This window comes from Anoplophora glabripennis, unplaced genomic scaffold (genome assembly GCF_000390285.2).
Source record: "Anoplophora glabripennis isolate ALB-LARVAE unplaced genomic scaffold, Agla_2.0 scaffold642, whole genome shotgun sequence".
Lineage (NCBI taxonomy): Eukaryota > Metazoa > Arthropoda > Insecta > Coleoptera > Cerambycidae > Anoplophora > Anoplophora glabripennis.
In genome coordinates, this window is record NW_019416725.1 from 150,032 (window position 1) to 170,060 (window position 20,029).

The 20,029-nt window shown below is 32.2% G+C and overlaps 1 protein-coding gene across 2 annotated transcripts in view; it reads left to right on the forward strand.

Annotated features, from left to right (window-relative positions):
* LOC108911457 (GTPase-activating protein CdGAPr) overlaps positions 1-20,029 on the forward strand; it is a 114,132-nt gene that overhangs the window by 29,987 nt on the left and 64,116 nt on the right. The window contains exon 1 of one of the 2 annotated variants that reach the window (XM_018716398.2): positions 9,319-9,565. The exons of the other annotated variant lie outside the window; for it this stretch is intronic. Within the exon in view, the coding sequence (XP_018571914.1) occupies positions 9,521-9,565 (45 nt within the window). The 5' untranslated portion in view covers positions 9,319-9,520. Of the gene's footprint in view, positions 1-9,318; positions 9,566-20,029 lie in introns of those variants that run through there. 2 annotated transcript variants of the gene reach the window in all.

Here is a 20,029-nt window from a genome sequence, read left to right on the forward strand (position 1 = left end):
CTTGAAAAGTAAAACGTGTAGAACAAAAGTAAGCGCAAAAATAAAATCCTTGATGTTCTGTTTATTCATTGTTACTATTTAAATTTACTCAAATAAAATAATAACTTAAAAAGAAGCATTTGTAAAACATGCGTTTGCTGTTATCCTAATCCCACATTTTAAGAATTATTTTCACGTACTTATAAATAAAAGTAAACAATTTTATATGTAGGACTAAGCATGTATATGTTATAAGGATATTTACATGTGGAGTTGTATATAAAAAAGTTAGTATTTTCGTAGATTTCAGTACCTAAAACCTTGATGGTTTGATCGTTTTTTGCACATGTTTATTCGTTTTACTGCGGCGTATTTGAAAATACTCAGATGACATGACATAACATTCCTATTATTTGATAAGCTTTAGATTATTAAGTTATTAAATGTTTGAAATTATTTGTCTTTGTGGAAACACTATTTAAATTATACAGCCGGCGCCCTTATAACAACGTCCATGAGAGAGTGGACTCCCAAAAGTAGCGTATACACATAGACACTAAAGTTTATTTTAATTCTTTACAAACTTCATAACAAATAGATACCTACTTTCTAAAATAGAAATGTACAGATGGATACCAGTCAAATAAATTGATAATTGATCAAGCTAAAGTGCAGTGACTAAAGTGTATCTTCTAATTTCTAGGACGAAATATTGCTGGCAAAGTTTGTATGATATATTTTTCATAGCTGACCTAAAATAAAGGAACTAAAGTGCATTTTCTCTAGATGCACTATAGTCTTGAGGTTTATAGTATTCTTTCTTCAGTTTATGGATTCAAAGGAGTGTGTTATTTTCTAAAAGGAATTACATTTACGTACATGTTTTTCTGTAAAAAAAAACTAAAATTTTTCTAATGCAAATCGAGATATTTTGATAGTTGTTCGAATGTATACAGGGTGTTATAAGTTTGACTGCCTTAATTTTAACAGACGATAGAATACATTAAAATAAACAAAAAAATCTTATATAACATGGGTCCTAATCTCAACCACTTCCGAGAAAAAAAAATTATCAAAATCTCCAACTTGATGTGCAAAAGTTCGATTAATTAAGGAATATTGACATAAAATACCATAAAATACAATGTTTATCACTTTTTTTTGAGCTTCTTTATGCTTAATTGCGTTGCAATAAATTTAAAATTCGATAAAATTCATATCGAGCGATGTGACAACGGCGCGGCGGTTTATTAACACGAGGTACTAACGTGTCCAGCAACCAGCAATGCGCAATTCAGTTGGTATCTGGATTCGATCGTGTCGGAGTGTTTTTTGCGTACCACTATTTCCTTTTGTTGGGGAGTTTTCCAGCAAGTGCGCGAAAATTGGATTCGAAGGTGTCGAAAATGGTGGTTTTACAGATATTGATGAGACCATAAGTTTTCAGGAAAGTACCAGGAAAGGTGTGAATCTAAGAAATGTATTTTTAGTCATACCTTTTATATGCTATTATTTTCAATTTCTAGCAAAAGTACTAACTAATTTAGTGTCTACGTAAAATATATTTTTAATTCATTCTTAATAAATGTACATTCCACCCATCAATTTCTTTATTCGTTCTGTATTCACTGATACCGATTAGAAAGGTTAAAAATAAGACTGGACCCAAATTATAATTTGGAAGGTGACCTCGCTGTTCGCACAATTCATCTTTATGATATGATTTATAACACAACCTTCATAACTGCTCGTAATTTGTCCAGTTAATGGTCAATAAAATATCGATTTTTCATTTACGCCACAGTGATTGATTTTTTTTTTGTAGTTAATTCTTGTTCTACTTTTTCGAAGGCCTTTGTAAAGTTGATAAAGGCGTGTTCAAAAGTAACTTGTGAATTCCATTTCGCTATTTGTATGTTCGACCGCGTATCTATTTCAAAGGATCTGTCAGAAAAAAATCGCTTGTGTTTCGAAAAACTTTCGTTCCAATTCTGCCCCCTTTTCGTTTGGTGTTGCAAGCGTTGTTTTACGTAAGTTCGGTAACATGCCCGGTTCCGGATCGATATTTTTGGGGTCCGCGCGAGATGAACACTCCGGCCGACAACTCTTTTATTCGTACAAGGATGCTGCAAAAAAACATCGCGCTCCCCAGCGGTTGTGACCCACAAACGAAGGTTTGGTTGCCCCTTATTGTCGTGATTTATGACTTTAAATTTAAGTTTATTTTTAAAGTTTTGCGGTAATATACACGTTTATACAGGGTGTTCCCTTTTTAATTTATCTACCTTCGGGCGGGGGGTAGATAGAACAAGATACCCTGATGAGGGATGCGACGAAACGCAGATATCGATTGTTGTGATATTTTTAAGTTTCAGTTAGATTATGTGATTTGAATTGAAAAAAATACTAAACCTAAGGTCTAAATGTTAACTGTGTGACTTCAAGAAATGGGTCATGAATCATTTTGTAAAGTAATGCTATAAATGATGCGACACTTTTTTTTTAATATATTTACGAATTTGATTACTAACCAAATAAAGATAAGGAAAATGTTTACGATAAAATTACATTTTTATGAAGTGTTAACAATTCAGGTTAATATCACGAATCTCAAAATGTTTTTGTACTTGACACGAAAAAGATACAATAAAATTGCTACAATCAGTTGGTTGCTGTCAGCAGTATGGAATTCTAATTGAAGTTGAGTCCACAATTGCGATGTTGTTCTCAGCCTATGCTCTGTGGGGGCGGACCCGCTGTCAAAATCCATAGAAGGGGCCCCTTTAGTATTCAGTGTAAAATTACAAGAAAATGACATTAAATTTATAGAAAAATATATGTTGGTGCTGTAAATGTTTAGTTTAACTGGAACTACGGTTATGTAATAACAGAATTTCATGTTAGTAGGTTATAAATTTTCTAAATAATTACCCAAAAATATGTAATTTTATTGTAAAATTACCGCTGTTTGTATAATAAGCTGTAAATTTCATCAAATGTCGGTGTAAAATTAATAAGTACATAATATTCATTGTAAATTTTTAATGTGATTTATACAGGGTGACTCAGAACTTATCCAAAAAAATAAAAAATTGGATGTACAGAGGACTCTTACAAATACAATTTTGTAAAGAAAAAATCAAAAAGGGCAGTTCCAAAATAATTTAAAAATTCACTTCTGCACGGCACTGGAAACTAGTCCACTATAAAACCTTACCCCGCGCAATGCGACCGGCATGGCGGCAAAGTGATAAAAACGGACAACAACTTTCTCAAGGAAAGAAATGAATAGAATTTTATAGCACCTATTTTTATATCGGCAAATTCAACTGCTTTTGTCGTTATTAATTAATAAAATTAATTTGTGGTTTTAAATAATAAAATAATTTGATATACCTGATGTTACAACAACTGTTCAAAATTTTATCCACCGACGTGTAAACACATTTAGGTCCGTTTTACTCAGTTTCTACGATCTTGCTTCACCATAAATTAAAACGATATCATCAACTCCGAGTTGCTATACACGCAAGCCATTTTTTTTAACTACTAAAAAACTATTGTAAACACCACAGGTAACAGGTAAATACTAACGCAACGACGATTGTAAAATCGGATTTCAGTCGCTGAGGCCACGTGGCTCTCCACGCATATTGCGAATGACGCTAGACTACAGTTGTCCAGCTATGTAATGGTTGAATGTACTACCACTTCAATACTTTTTTTCTCGGAAACTATAAGGATTTCACAAATTTTTTTTTAAGACATTGACCTCATTTCTCATGCCGCATCTATTCCCAAATTTTTTTGGATAAGTTGTGAATCACCCTGTATTGTGTACCTACATATTTGTATACAGGGTTGGGCAAATGTGTCGGAACACCTGTGTACATGGTGAACCATAAGTTTGATACAGTTTGATTAAAAAATGCATTTATCAGAAGTTTTTGTATTTTTATTCCTTTCAGTGACGTACTTTAATTCCAACATCTACTTTATTTTTAAAGATATTTATTTTAACATTTTTAGAAAGACAGATTTTCACCGATTACAATGATATAGGATTTGGTGGGTCATAATATAATAAAGAGTAAAAATTTTATTTAATGAAAATGAATTTTGTTATTGCAAAATATGGAGCACTTGAATATTAAAAAAAAATCATAACAAATTTTCAAACTGGTCACCTTCAGCAGCCTGACAATATCCTAATCGATCAACGAAGGCTCTTAAGGAATTTTGAATGGCATGCTGTGATTTTTCTTGAACGGCCATCCTAATTACATCTTCCAATTATTCTAACGACTGAGGCTTGGTCTTGTAGACAACAGATTTTAAATAACTCCAAGGGAAATAGTCTAACGGACTTAAATCTGGCGATCGCGGTGGCCATTCAATATATCGTCTTCGCCCTAGCCGTCTCTGTGGAAATACATTATTTACATTTTTATTGATATGAAATGTCTTTTGAGAGTAGTTCAGGATTTGCTTGGTTTGGAAAATAAATTAATGGTGGAACAATTTGCTCGCGCAAAAGTTGTTAATAATGACTATAGTTCAAATTTTCTCTAAGAAAGAATGAGCCGATAATGTGTCCTCTGATTATGCCCATCCATTCATTTAATTTCTGAGGATATTGAGTGTGATTTGAGTGATTTTCTTCTATCCAATGTGGATTTTGATAACTCCTGTAACGACAGTTATGCCGATTTACAAAACCGTTCGAGCAGAATGTCGATTCATCGGAGAAAAGTATATTATTGAGAAACTTTCCATTATTCTCAATGTTGTTTATCATTTCCTCACAAAATTGCATCCTTCTATCAGAACCATCCTCATTTAATTCTTGTACTAAATGTACTTTATATGAATGAAATTTATTTTTGGACAATATTCTCCTTATGGATCTCTCGCTAATATTGTGATATAAGGCTACTTGAGGCACTAAATTTTTTTGTTCTTGTAGATTGAGAAGAACATCTAGTGACTTATATTCATTTGTAGCTGAATTTCGTGCGCCGGGTTTTGTAAAATTTTTCACATTTCCCGTTTCATGAAAGTTTTTCACAACCGTTGAAACTGTTCATTTTGAAATACTTATGGGAATTTCTTTCAGAGAAAGTCGCATTAAAAATAGGTATTGCATGCATCGTGCAGAGATCTCTTCCTGCCTCCAAAACCAATCATCATCAACAACGAAATTCTTTCACATTTCATCCATAACTTGAAGATTGAACAGCAATATTAATCATTATAACTATCTGTCGCTATTGACTGCATCTGACAGGAATAGTTGATTTCATTTTCATTAAATACAATTTTTACTCTTTATTTTATTGTTTTATTCAACATTTAAAAAAAATCGCAGACCCATCAAACTCTTTATTATTGTAATCGGTGAAAATCTGTCTTTCTAAATATGTTAAAATAAACAAGGCGGTCCATTTAAAAAAACTACCGACAACGCCGTATCTCTAAAAAATGAAGTGGGAAATTAAAGTAAATCATTGAAAATAATAAAAATACTACAAAAACTTTTGATAAAGATATTTTCTAATGAAACATATGGTTCACCTAGTACACAGGTGTTCCTACACATCTGCCCAACCCTGTATACAACACAATCGTAAAGCTACACGAAACATTATATTACTATAAATAAACGTAAAAATGTATATTTTACTCCATACCTATTGTAAATATAATATGAAGTTACCCGGTCTTTTTTCTGTTTTGTATACACGACAATATATTTTTGTACTGACGATTTTCCTCGCATTTAGTCATTTATTTATCTTTTCGAAAATTCCCGAACCTCTAATCTAAAATAATATTTTGTTTAGAGGCCTTCCCGATGACGTTTAAGTATGTAAATGATTGTTTGAAGATTATAAACATGTGAAAATATTTGACGGCCCCTATGAGCTTGTTTAAAAGCTGCATAAATCTGAGGCTACCGTTTTGTTATGTCATCCAGGGGCCATACAATTTGGTATGTGCTACAAGAAAAATAAACAGCCATCGCCTTGTGTAAACAGACACTCGTGATATTAGTTAAACGAAATAAGCTGATGTACTTTACCAACTGTATGAGGAGATATTTATTGTTTTTTTTTACTGTTATTTACATTGTTTAACGTTAAATGTAATATAAAAGCAAATATGAAATTTCTAGTACTGCAAATATGCGAGTGTAGAAGGTAGTTATAGAAACTAAATGGACAGTCACAGAAACCAGTGAAATTAACATACACAATAAATAAATGAAATAAATTCTTATAAATACAATGTAAAATGGCGTATTGTTTTGCTTTGACCTTTGACTCTTCTTTACTAAACTTTATCTGTACTGCCTTTTTTTTGCCAAATTTAATATGGTAGTTTGGAGAACTATTTTTCAACTACCAAGTAAGTTTACGAAACGGCACAAATATCTCCAACACCGTTAGAGATAGGTATAGGGAACCTATACACAGTTCGAAAGAGTTTTAAATTTCCTAACTTCCAAAGTAAAAATATACTGGGTGTCCCATGTAAAATAACCAAATTATTCCTGTTTAAAGGTGAGAGAAGTATTCAGCAGTTTTTTGAACACTCTGTATAATATTAAGTGCCGACAAATATAATAATTTATAACATCAAGGATCCACTCTCCAAAGCTGCTTCCTTAAAATTATTTTTTTATTGCAAATATTAAATTTCTACGCAAAGCCTGCATTTTCACTAAAATTGAAATATCTCACAAGTCCTAGGTATACAGAACCTTTAATAAATTTCACCTATTTTTTTATGGTGCTTTTAAAAATGCAGTAAAATACAGGGTGTTCCATTTAAAAATACATAACTTTGATATGGTACGCTTTTCCTGTATATTTCAAAATATTTTTAAATTGTAGCCGTAATCAACCTACACATCGAGCGACCGAGGCGTTACTGGTGGCCCACCCTGTATAATTAGTAAGGTAATTTAGAGAAAAGTATGTTAGTACACTCTACTACTTAGTCTACCAACGTAAATCTCATCTAGTTTTGCTATGAATTATTTCCATACTGAAACTAGTACAGTAATTTGGAGAAGAGTATATTAATATACTTAATCTACCGATGTAAATCGGCCTTTAATACTTACCGATGTAAATCGGCCTTTAGTCCATACCGAAACTAGTAGAGTGATTTGGAGAAAAGTATATTAGTATACTAATTAATCTACCGATGTAATATGCCTGTAATACTTACATACTTAATTAGTATAGTAATTTGGAGGAAAGTATGTTAGTACACCCTACTACTTAATCTACCAATGTAAATCTCCTGCAGTTTTGTAATGAATGATTTCTGTACTGAAACTAGTAGAGTGTTTTGGAGAAGGGTATATTAGTATACCATATTAATCTACCGATGTAAATCGGTCTTTAGTACTTACGGATGTAAATCGTCCTTTAGTACTTACACACATAATTAGTAGAGTAATTTGGAGGAAAGTATGTTAGTACACTCTACTACTTAATCTACCAATGTAAATCTCCTGCAGTTTTGTAATGAATGATTTCTGTACTGAAACTAGTAGAGTGTTTTGGAGAAGGGTACATTAGTATACTATATTAATCTACCGATTTAAATCGGCCATTAGTACTTACGGATGTAAATCGGCCTTTAGTACTTACATACAAAATTAGTAGAGTAATTTGGAGGAAAGTATGTTCGTACACTCTACTACTTAATCTACCAATTTAAATCTCCTGCAGTTTTGTTATGAATGATTTTTGTACTGAAACTAGTAGACTGTTTTGGAGAAGAGTATATTAGTGTACCGATGTAAATCGGCCTTTAGTACTTACGTAATTAATATAGTAATTTAGAGAAAAGTATATTAATATACTCTACTACTTAATCTACCAATATAAAACTCCTGCAGTTTTGCTATGAATGATTTCTATCTCGAAACTAGTAAAGTGATTTGCAGAAGAGTATGTTAGTGTACTTAATCTACCGGTGTAAATCGGCCTTTAGTACTTACGTTGTTTAATGACAGGGCAGTACGCGATTTATGCCATCGATTTTTTAAAATTTTCTATAATAATAAACCTTATTTTCCTTGAAAATAAGCATTGTATAGGTATAGTCACATTTTTTTAAATGTTAAACCTACATACTTTATACCTTATTTATTGGCTACTTTAGGAAACAAAAAATTAATTCATAGTGCAAAATATATTTCCGATCAAGCATTTGTGCAGTCTTTTCTTAAAAGATATGAAATCGTTTAAGTTCTTTACATCACAAGGCAGTTAATTAAAAGCTTTGAAACATGAATGAAATGGCGAATCAAAAGATATTTTATATTTACAGAAAGGAATGTGAAATCTTTTACTTGGTCGATTGCTTTTATTACGTACATTTTGATTTAAGTCAAAAGTCTCATGGTTTATTTTTAAAAATGGACACAGATGTGGATTTGACTAACAAATTTTATTTTGGTAGATAGATAGATAGATAAATTTACACATGATTTATGCCAGTAAGAAATATATGTAAATATTGAAAGTATGTATCTTGTACAAAATCAGTAACAGACTTGATCTAACTCTATACATATGCTACAATTTTGTTCTTTACCATTTTTTTTCTAAATAAATATGAAATATGATTGAGCCTAATATGGACCCTGAGGCACTCTTCTACCAACATCCATACAGTGTGGACCATTTTGGTGATACATGTATTGGTATCTTGGAAGATACCTGGAGATAGGAACATGGTAAATGGGGAAAGTTTTAGACAGTTCTTTTGCTAACGTAATAGCGTTTGCAGATCGGTTCTAGCTCTTCAGCTTTTTGAGTTTTTGAAAAAAAAAGTAAATGTTGAGTCTTCAAAAATTGTCTATAACTTTTATATTTAGAGGAACTTTTAAAATTTGACAACACTTTTTCACAGCAAGTTTTTTCGAGGAATTTCACGGTATATTTGGATTTTCATTGCGACGTTTCGGTTGCGAGAAACCATCATCAACTTTCTTGTTTCTTTTGGGCGCCATATTGAATTTTAAGCTAAGCAACATTTTTTGGCCTTACTAAATCGGTCCACACTGTACATTTTCGACGAAGCCTCAGCCTTCTCTTTGGGCGCCAGCGGCCGCCTAATAAAATCGACACCTCGGAGGCCGGTCCTCGGGGCGATGGGGAATGCGGAAGCGGCGTTTATTCCTGTGCCGGGCGTCCCGAAACTAACGATCGCTCCCGGTACAAGGCGGCGGCAGGCGCTTTCGCTTTTAGCGGCTCCTCGGCAGCGCCCGCTCAGTTCCAGCCGGAGAGCCCGATCGGCGACGCCCGCCGCGAGAGATGCATCAGTCGGCGTCGTGAAGGCCGCCGTCTCCGTCGGCGTCGCGCCTATCTAGCATCCGTCGTCTCGAGAAAGGGGTGTGTTCCGTTCCGCCGTCCGAAGGGGATATATCGCGATCGGTGCGGTGGTTCTGGTGACGTGCTGATCGAGGGGGATCGCCAGTTAGTTCTTGGTGCTAGGATATCCCGCGAAGACGTTCCAGATGACGCTCTCCTGCTATGACATGTTCTGCGTCAATTTCGCCAAAGTAAATAAGTAGATCGTAGTTTAGTTGGTGTTCTCTGCGTGTGTATGTCTTCTGCGTAGTTTGTATCGGAATGTCCAGGGTAATTTATAGATAAGTTATTCATTTGATTACGCGTGTTGAGTCTGTCTTGGCATCTGTGGAGTGCGACGTACAGCATGGACAGATTTATAGTGTACAAGCCGCCAATATAATAAATAAAAAAATATATTTTCAAAATATTAGTTACAATCTAAAAATGCCCACATTTGTGAACTATAACTTCCTCATAATTAGAAATGCTTAACCCTTTTTTTAGCTGTATATTTTTGAAATACGGGGTGTTTCTAAAGGGTCTATACAGGGTGTCTCAAAGTCGATAGTATGGGCCTACTACCATAATAATACAAAAAATTTAAATAAAATTTGGGACACGTGTTGTTAAATGGGATGAGGTAAGCTCCGTTTTCAATCGAAAGTATTATCTTTGGGATTTGACAGAAACGACTAATGACGTCATCGATTATATTTTTTCAGGGAAATTTTTCTGTATTACTTCCCGTTTAAAAGTTACCAACAGTACTGAAACAATTTATAGGATGGGAAAAAACAAACATAATTACATGAACAACAAATGTACCAAGAAACAAGATACAAAATAAGACAAAACATATACATATACTCATATACATATATAAACACATATAAAACACATAAATACATAAAAGAAAAAAAAACTAGTCAAAATGAATACAATATATAAATTCACATTTCCTGAACACAAAACTACAAATTAAAACTGACAAGCTACAAAAATACTTTTTTCAATGAATTATAAGAACAATTGAAAATATCAACTCTGTTCTGTAAGTTGTTACAGTTGTTACACATGAAATATAATGGCGAAAATTTTAATACATTGGTACGCGGGGTGAGTAGATAAAATAAACTATTATGTCGGGTTGCCGTTAAGGGAACATGGAATCTGAGCAGCTCAAGTAATTGGGGGCAGTCCATTTTATGATTTAGTATCGCTCTAAAGAGTCTCAAAAGAAATACCACCTAAAAATCACGTTAGCGGTGAAAGGATCAAGTAATCAGTCGTTGGAAAATAATTGAATGTTCGTTGTTTAAAGTGCATAAATGTCGTTAAGAATAAATAAAAGGATTAAACTCGATAATTCTTTAATACAGTTAAAACAAAAGGTGATGATAACAATAATTACACTTAAAAAATAAGTCAATTCCAAACTAGCATGCCGCATAGAATTTCGTGGATTTTAGTCGAGGTACTGTAACAGTCTAGCTGTATTAATATTGTTTCTTACCCTTCGGTCAATTATTTGATTTTTCCGAACAAAAAATGCATTTTCATTTCGTCGCCTCCAATCTTGTAAAGGTTCTATGATCAGTAATGGGGCGCTCTGGGTACCTTTCTCGATATAACTCTGCAGATCTTCTTGAATTTTTTTGTGACTCACCGTAAATTATCAACATATCAACTTTTTCTGAATGAGAAAACATTTTGTAAGCACAAAAGTTATACGTTTGACGTTCGTATTGAGTAATGACAAGTATTTTGTGACATTTATGCAGTTAAAAAAATAATGAAATACACCCTCGTGCCAAAAGAATCAGTCAAGCGTTACTTGAAAATAGGTTTGACCTAACCTAAAATCTCACAGTTCATTTGGTATTTTTCTATTTTTGGTTACTGTCAGATTTTGTGGCTAGGCAAAACTAGTTTCATTAAAAATTACCCTTTTGTCGCAAGTCAGTATTTTTTGAAATTTTTTTTCAGTTTTCAAAATATCCAACAAATAAACAAAAAACCAAAACGATGCAACAAATAAATAATTCAGACAGTATCAATTTAGAAATGTTTAGATATCCCTATATGTTAACACAGAGGCATTTCGTGGGGTATAGATTTCGGTTAAAAAAAATACATACATTTTTTTTAATTGAACTTTAAAAAAAGTAATAAATTTAAGATTTACAGTTTTAAGGAAGTTGTAATACTAAACGCGTTCTTAGGGATTTAAAAAAACATATTTGAACCTCACTTATTTATATCTATAAATCAGGACATCCTGTAGATTTCCTTTAAGGCAAATAGTCCAGCGGTGTAAAATAGCAATAGTTCAAAGATGATGTCAATTGTTTACAGCAGTAAAAATAATTTTATGATGTATGGTTACATTTTGGATGTATAGAGAAATTACATCATATTTTTGTGTGATTCTCACGATAATCGCTATTTGTGGAACAGTTTTATACAAGGTGATCTACAAAACAGTGATCATATATACATCAATTTAGGTCAACTTAATTTAGTCCAAAAATGCTTCGTTTAAAGGTTATAGGGTCTTGCTTTAAAAAAAAAATCATTAATATGTAAGACATATGATATAATAATAATAATAATTAATAATAATNTAGGAATAGTCAATTAAAAGAGATTACAGGTTTAACTGTATTCAGAGAGCAAACATATACGCATTAAAAATATACTGTAATATGTATATAGATAAAAATAAAAACAATCAAACTTATTTATAAAGTAGGTTTCTACATAATAAAATATTAACAGATCGGAACATTTCAGACATTGATGCACATAGTCACATAAAATTACATGTACTCTGACAGTGAATAAAAAGACTTATCTATCAGATAAATTTTTAATTTCTTTTTGAACTTTTTAATATTTTGTAACGATTTTAAATGATCTGGAAGACGATTAAATATTTGTAGTCCGATGTAATTTGGAGATTTTTTGGTTACATTAAACTTTACTGATGAAATGTAAAAGTCATGTTTACGACGTGTATTATAACTATGAATATCTTCATTTAATAAAAATGAGCGCACATTGTTAAATACATATATACATAATTCATAAATATACAATGTTGTTAACGTCAAAATTCCATATTTCCTAAAAAAAAGGTCTACATGATTTCATAGAAGATATTCTGGCACTAGCTCTAATAACTCTTTTTTGTGAAATAAATACAGTATGATTAGAAGTCGAACCAGCCCAGAAACATATACCGTACCTTAAAATTGAATCAACTTTTGCAAAATATATATTTAAAAGTTGATGTTGTGATAATACCGTCCGTAAATTTATAAAAAGAAAATTTAATTTATTTAAGCTACTAATTAACTTATCGCAGTGGTGCCTCCAATGCAAATTTTCGTCGATATAAAGACCCAAAAATCGTATTGCGCCATGCGAAGGAGACAAAAAACTATCATTAATTTTAACCGTAATATTCTCTACTTTTTTTGATAATTATGAATTTGTAATAAATTAGTTTTCTCGGCATTAAAAAAGAGGTTATAACTATTAAGATAGCTCACAATATTATTTAAAGCATCAGAACATCTTCGCATCAAAACGTCATGATTCTTGTCAGAAATTACCATGGCTACGTCATCCGCGTAGACAGTAAGATGACATCCCTTTACAGCAGAATTAATTTCATTAATATATAAGATAAATAGTACTGGGCCCAGGATAGATCCTTGTGGGACTCCAATGTCAACATTTAAAGTTCTTGATTTAAAATGAGACTTCTGATTATTGTTTTTTATAGGCAAAGACACAAATTGATGACGGTCACACAAAAATGATTTTAACCAGTTTAAAGTAATTCCTCTAACTCCATAGTTTTCAAGAATGCTAAACAATTTATTATGGTTGACGCAATCGAAGGCTCGGCTCAAATCACATAGTATTGCAACTGGACTGTCTCCTGCGTCAAAAAATTCAATTATTTGATTGAAAAAAGCAAACATAGCTGTATTTGTCGATTTTAGCGGTTGAAACCCATGTTGATGCTCCGAGAGTATATTATTTTTTACCAAAAATTTGAATAGTCTGTCCAAATACGCATATTCAAAAATTTTTGATAGACTGTTAGGCATAGATACAGGTCTATAATTCTATATTATCATCATATTATCTTAAAACATTTTATTCCTAGCATCAGAGAGCACGTACGGAGAATATATTTAAGGAAGACAACTGCATATCTGAATAATGTTAATTCTTGAAAAAAAATGGGTTTTGTCTTAAAATTGTTAAATTTCCCGTAAAAAGAGAAGATTCAATTGGTGCTCATTTTCATCGACACATACTCATTATTACGGGATAATAAATGTAAATTTTGGATTTAAAAATTTGATACCTATAAATATTATGAAATAAATTTAACCAAACTGGAACGCAGTTAATGCTTTGAGAAATACACATGGAAAAATTGATTTCGGGAAAACGTTGTATATGTCAAAATGTCGTTTATTTTCAATGAATATAATTCAGTGGGATAGGGCTTAATCCTTTAGTCTCGAGTCCTTGGAATATCCCCAAAAGCCGTTCGAAGGCGCCCTCCTCACTTCCCATTCTGACGTTTCTGGGTCAACTTCCATGAAAGTACATCTCGATTATTTACGAGCAAATAATACAATGCGTTCGTCACAGCTTTCCCATAGCAATGTAATTAATTTGTCGTCTTAGTAAATAGAGAATAGCGTCGTTAAATTTATTGATTTAATAGAAGATATACATTTTCAATTATATTTCTATTAGTAATTCTAACAACAAAATTGAAATGCGGTTTCTCTAGAATATCGTTAACCTCAACTTTCAGACAACAATTACGTATGCACTTTGTCGCTATTTTACTATACTACGTCTGTATAATGAAGTAGATTAACTAACTTTACTAACTTTTGCGGCACCCTAAACTCTGTTCCTAGTTATATCAAAGTTTAGTCAGTGTTGCAAAGTAGTAACCTAGATCGTTATTTCAGTTGGTTGCCTTGCATTATGGTTTCTCATTGTGATACCAAGATGCGAGGAACTTTTGAGAGCAGTTAGTTTATAGTCCAGACTGTATCTATTTCAAAGAGTCCATATTTGGGTGAATCGTATATCCACGGAGGTTTTTGACTTTTTGGCTTTCAAATATCGCTAGAAATTAAAATTTTGTACTGTGCGCATAAAAAAAAACATGGGCTTAACTTTTGGCGGCACAATATGTTAAAAAAATTCGAAATATGTCATATTTTTCTTATTTAATTATGTACCTTTTCAAGTGTTGATTTTAGGCGAAAATGGAAGAGGAAAAGAATGTTTGTAATTAAATTTTACAAAATTTGACTAGTTACAAATTGAATAAATCATGATTCATTCGAAAAAATCGCCAAAAATGGGGTTAAAAACATTAATTTTTAGGGAAGTTGAGTATAGGACCTTCATACTTGGCTGAAGAAAAGTTCATGTTATGTAGAATCTTCAAAAATTTGCAAATTTTCAAACTTTTGCACAGGAAAAACAAAGACAATTAGATACTTGAAAATTTAATCACATATAGAAGGGCTCTCAAGCTTTCAAACGCTTTTTTGAAAAATTCTAATCTCTCAAATAGGAGAGCTCTGGCGCTTGGTCGAATTTTTGTACCTACTATAATTTTGTAATATAATGAGTTAATTTCTCATTTGCTTATATTTTAAACAGTAAATAATATTTGAATTATTTTTTAATCACAAAAGAAATTATGATTAAATTAATAATTAATAAATTAATTACTAATTTTCGACATATTTTGAAAATAATTGTTGTTTAAACAATTTTAGGATATTTAAATAAATTTGTTTTTGATCCTTGATAAACAGTATATAAGTTTATGCACTTACCTTTGATTCAATAAAAAAAATAAAGTTGATAATTAAAGGAAGTTTAAAGATAAATAATTATCGGACTGTTGAAAGGCCAATAATTATTAATTATTTGCCATTTGAAAATATGCTACTTAATTGTTTTTTTTAAATCGCAAGACATCGATTTAAAAAAAAATCATCAAAATCGGACCTCTAGAAGCTGAGGTATTAAAAAATTTGGTCGTCGCGGTTTTGAACTCGCCGATTGACTTTCGAACAGGCCGAAGCGGCCGCGCTCTCTGCTTCCCCCACCACCACTGCCCGTACTATTTTCTTGAATTTCTCGCTTGCATAAATAACTAAATTTTTTTTGAAGTAGGTTGTCAATGAAGAGAAGTATTGCAAACTAAGACCTGGTAAGAACTCGGAATACCAAAGGTATTTTTCGAAAAATTAGCCCGGATGTCCCAGTACATTTAGTGTAAATGACGGTTAACTTTGATTGGCTATAACTCCGTAACTAATTGACCAACCGATCTGTTTTTTTTTAAAGAAGCGTCTGTCCAATAACTTTTAAAACCAGCTTTAAAAAATTTGATTTGATTGAATATTCACAAAGTTATTCTAATTGTTTATAAGTACAAAAATTCGACCAATGTTTAAACAAGCGCCAGAGCTCTCCTAATCGACAGATTCGAATTTTTCAAAAAGCGTTTGAAAGCTTGAGAGCCCTTCTATATGTGATTAAATTTTGAAGTATCTAAGGGCCTTGGTTTTTGCTGTGCAAAATTTTGAAAATTGCAAATTTTTTGTCAAATTCTGGATTGTAAAATTATTATGTAAAATCTATCGAACCGATTTTGATGAAATTTGGTGTGATGATTCTACATAACATGAACTTTTTTGAGCCAAGTATAAAGGTCCTATACCCAATTTAAAGCCCCCAAAAAAAATTCCCTAAAAAATAATGTTTTTTAACCCAATTTTTAGCGATTTTTTCGTTTTTTTACAATAATAATCATGATTCATTCGATTTTAAACTAGTCATATTTTATAAAATTTAATTACAAAAATTTTTTTTTCTCTTCCATTTTCGCCTAAAATCAACTCTACATAATTAAATAGGAAGAAAAACATGACATTTTTCGAATTTTTTTAACATATTGTGCCACCAAAAGTTAAGCCCACGTTTTTTTTATGCGCATAGAAAAATTTGGGATGTGTTGCTGATCCAACTGCACTCACTATCGGTCTAAGAGGGAGATTCGGTTTGTGAATCTTTGGCAGGCAGTACAGCTGAGGTGTCCTTGAGTTCCTTGGGTACGTTTGAGGATCGGACTGCAGCGGCTAACTTCTTCTCAACTTTCTTGACTGGGTTGCTTCGGATGTTCTTGTAAATGGGATCCAACAATAGGTTTTCCACCTTGGCTATGTAGTCAACGGTGTTCAGTACGACTGTAGCGTTCCCCTTGTCGTCAGGCAGTATTATTGATTCAATATTCTGAAGCTCTTTAAGGGCTTGAATCTCCCTCCGGTTCAGGTTGGGTTTGGGAGGTTTAGCAGTCCGTAGAAAATACTGCATGAGTCATTTCCTGGTCGTGTAATTTCCCGTTTCGATCAGAATTGGCCGCCAGATCATGCTATTTAACGGCGTGGGACTTTTTTCTTTAGGGTTTTTTGAAGTCTCAGTTCTATTCTTATTATTGGCAGCTTAGAAAGTTGTGAAATTTCAACGAAAATGCTGGTTTTATTTGTTTGTAAGGCAACTTTCTAAGCTGTCATTAATTATTAAATAAATAAATTAATTAATGGAACTTACCTATCTTGTAAAATAAAGTTCAAGCTTTAAAATGAGATGTCGTGCGTCTCAATCCGTCCAATAGAACCAGAGATATGGTAAAATTGGGGCGCGCGGAGACGAAAAATGTAAGACATTTGCACTAAATTTGCAATAACTGGTTAAAGTTAATATATTTTTAAAGTTCAAAAACATAAATGTTTGTTATGAGAAATCGTATCTATTAACGCATAAAAAATTGTACTAGCTAAAAAAATAAACTTTTTACAGCCATTTAAACATTTAATTTGTTAATAACAATTAATCTAACCATTTTCAGGTTTTGCGACCAAGTTTTTTGGATTCAGGAGGTCAAAATACATAAGAATAATTGGTTTGCAGCCGTGGCACTCTGATTGGCCACGGAAACCTATCTGGCTCCTAGACTAATAGAAAATTTCGACAAAAGAGTGGCAGCAAAACCCTATACTAAATACTTTATGAATCAATAGAAAATTTACAATTTTTAATTAAAAACAAGCGTTTTCTATCAAAATTACTTCTTTCATGAATTTTGAGAAGTCCTTCATTTAAGTAGGCCAGCACATTTTTGCATATTCAAGATGACCCAAAACTTTTTTAAGATTAAGAATTAATGTTGGCCATTGTCTTTTGCCTGCCTAGCGCCCTGTTGTCATATCACATTAGGCGGATGATGTCAACAATTTTCTATAATTTTTACTGCCCTTTGTACATTAATAAAAATTCTGTTTTCAACTTAATTTTTGTTAATTAAAATGTTCCCAATTTATTAATAGAAGCAGAAAGAAGATGGATTTAAATTTAATATTTCTGACATTTTTGAACTTAATAACTTTTAATTCCTGGGGTAATTGTTTATATTTATATTTAGAAACTACCTACACCCATGTTTAATACAGGGGTTAATTTTTTCACAAATCGGTGTATTAATACGGCTAATATAGAAAAATTTATGGAATCAATCCACGCTTTTACTGATTATTTTTATTAGACAAATAAACGTAAAGTTTTGTTGACCCATCATCATCCGTATTAATTGGCGGTTTCCTTTGACAGTTTCTCTATTTCTTGTATCTCGACAATGAACCGTAAACGGTCATAACTCCCTACAAATTGAACAGAGGACGCCGTTACACAATCGTAAATACATTTTTCCTCGATGACGACTTTTATAAGTTTGTTTACTTTGGTTAGCGTTATCAATTTGCTTCAAGTTCAGGGTTCATAGATACGCTCCAAGAATGATTCCTGTTTAAAAAGTTCGCTTAAATCGCAATCGTGCTTAATTTGTACATTAAAACAGTGTACAATCATAAAAAGATTTTGATTGCTCTTAATTACGTCCTTTTTCTGTTATAAAAGTGATTTTCGCTTCTTATATAATCGTTAGTGGATGTACGGTTTATTTTAAATTACTTTTTAGCACTTTATCATGACATGTCCCACACACACTATTCTAATTTTAACACGTACGGCAGTAAAAATAATTGTTTTGTTTATACTTGTCTGACATGAACAGAAATAACGACAGTAAGTGATCCGTCTTTTATGGTGTTGCAAAAGTATCCTAATTTTCCTATTTTTACGTTAAGTAAAGTTCTCCTACATCCCACTACTTAAGATGTCTGTTAATGCTTTTAGATTTACAGTGTAGGTACTCCAGAAAATTGAAAATTAAAATGCTGTATCAAAAATGCTGTCTTATTCTTTAATTTCAGGAATAAAGTAATTGTTTACTGAAGAATTTCAGCTCAAAGTACTTTTTACCTCTTCAACCTGTACACTATGTTTCTATATTAGAATATACACTTCAATCTGTATACATTGTGTCCCAAAATGATGGAATGAAATTCTTTTTTTTTTAGTTAAAATTTAAAAAATTGCTTAAACAGGTCAATTAGTAAATAGAAATTGTCACTTTTCTGCAATGTTTTCTATTTTGAATTAAATGAAAACAATAATTTAGTAAGTACTACTTTTTATTTTATTACAGCAAATGTTCAAAGTGGCCCCGCCCCCATTAACCATTGTACAATGCCCAATTCGGTGATCAAAGTTATCAATTACATTTTGAATAACATTTGGTGTTATGTTTCTCTGATACGATTTTTCAATCCTTCGATAGTGTCTGGTCTGTTCACATATACTTTGCTTTTTAGACAACCCCACAAAAAAAATCTAGTGGGGTTAAGTCAAGGGAGCGTGGTGGCCATTCAAGCGGCCCTCTTCTACCTATCCATCGAATTGGAAAAACTTCGTTAAGGTAATTTCTTACATCGAGGCGAAAATGTGGAGGGGCGCCATCTTGTTGGAACCAGACATCAACAGCAGGCATATCGTGCTCATTAGGGTTAGGGAAATTAATTTCAGGGCTAGAATCAGCTGAAAAAGCAAAAAATCCAAATAAATGTCGCCGATCAAATTGCCCTCAAAGAAATAAGATCCCAGTACGCTATTTCCTAATATAGTCCAACCAAATTACACTTAGAGAAAAAAAAATTGTTACCTGGACTTTTATAAGTGGAAATGGTAAAGGGGCTTATAATAAACGTAAAAAAAAATTAATGCGTGAGCAGGAGCGGCGGAGGGTTGATTTGGGGGGTTGAAAAGGGGTGAAAAATGGTATCATTGAGATTTCTGGCGAAAGTTGATGTCAAACAAAAAAGTATCCAATACAAAAGTTGTAGATCATGAAAAAATCTACAACTCTTGTAGAGGTCACTTTTGAAGATAACCTCAAAATTTCCGAGAAAAATGCGAAAAACATTTTTTTTCCTTTTTTTTCGTTTTTTATTTCTCATTTCCGCAAAAATAATTTAATTTTGACGAAACTTGGTGAAAGTATACTTTGCTGTGTCTTAAATAACCACAATTTTTTTTAGATAAAAAAATCAAGAAGTTTCCGAGATATTCATATTTTCCGGTCTGAAACACTTTTTTTTCAAAGAAAAATTCTACTTAAAAAAATCATCGTACAGAGTTCTGCCGGTAATCAT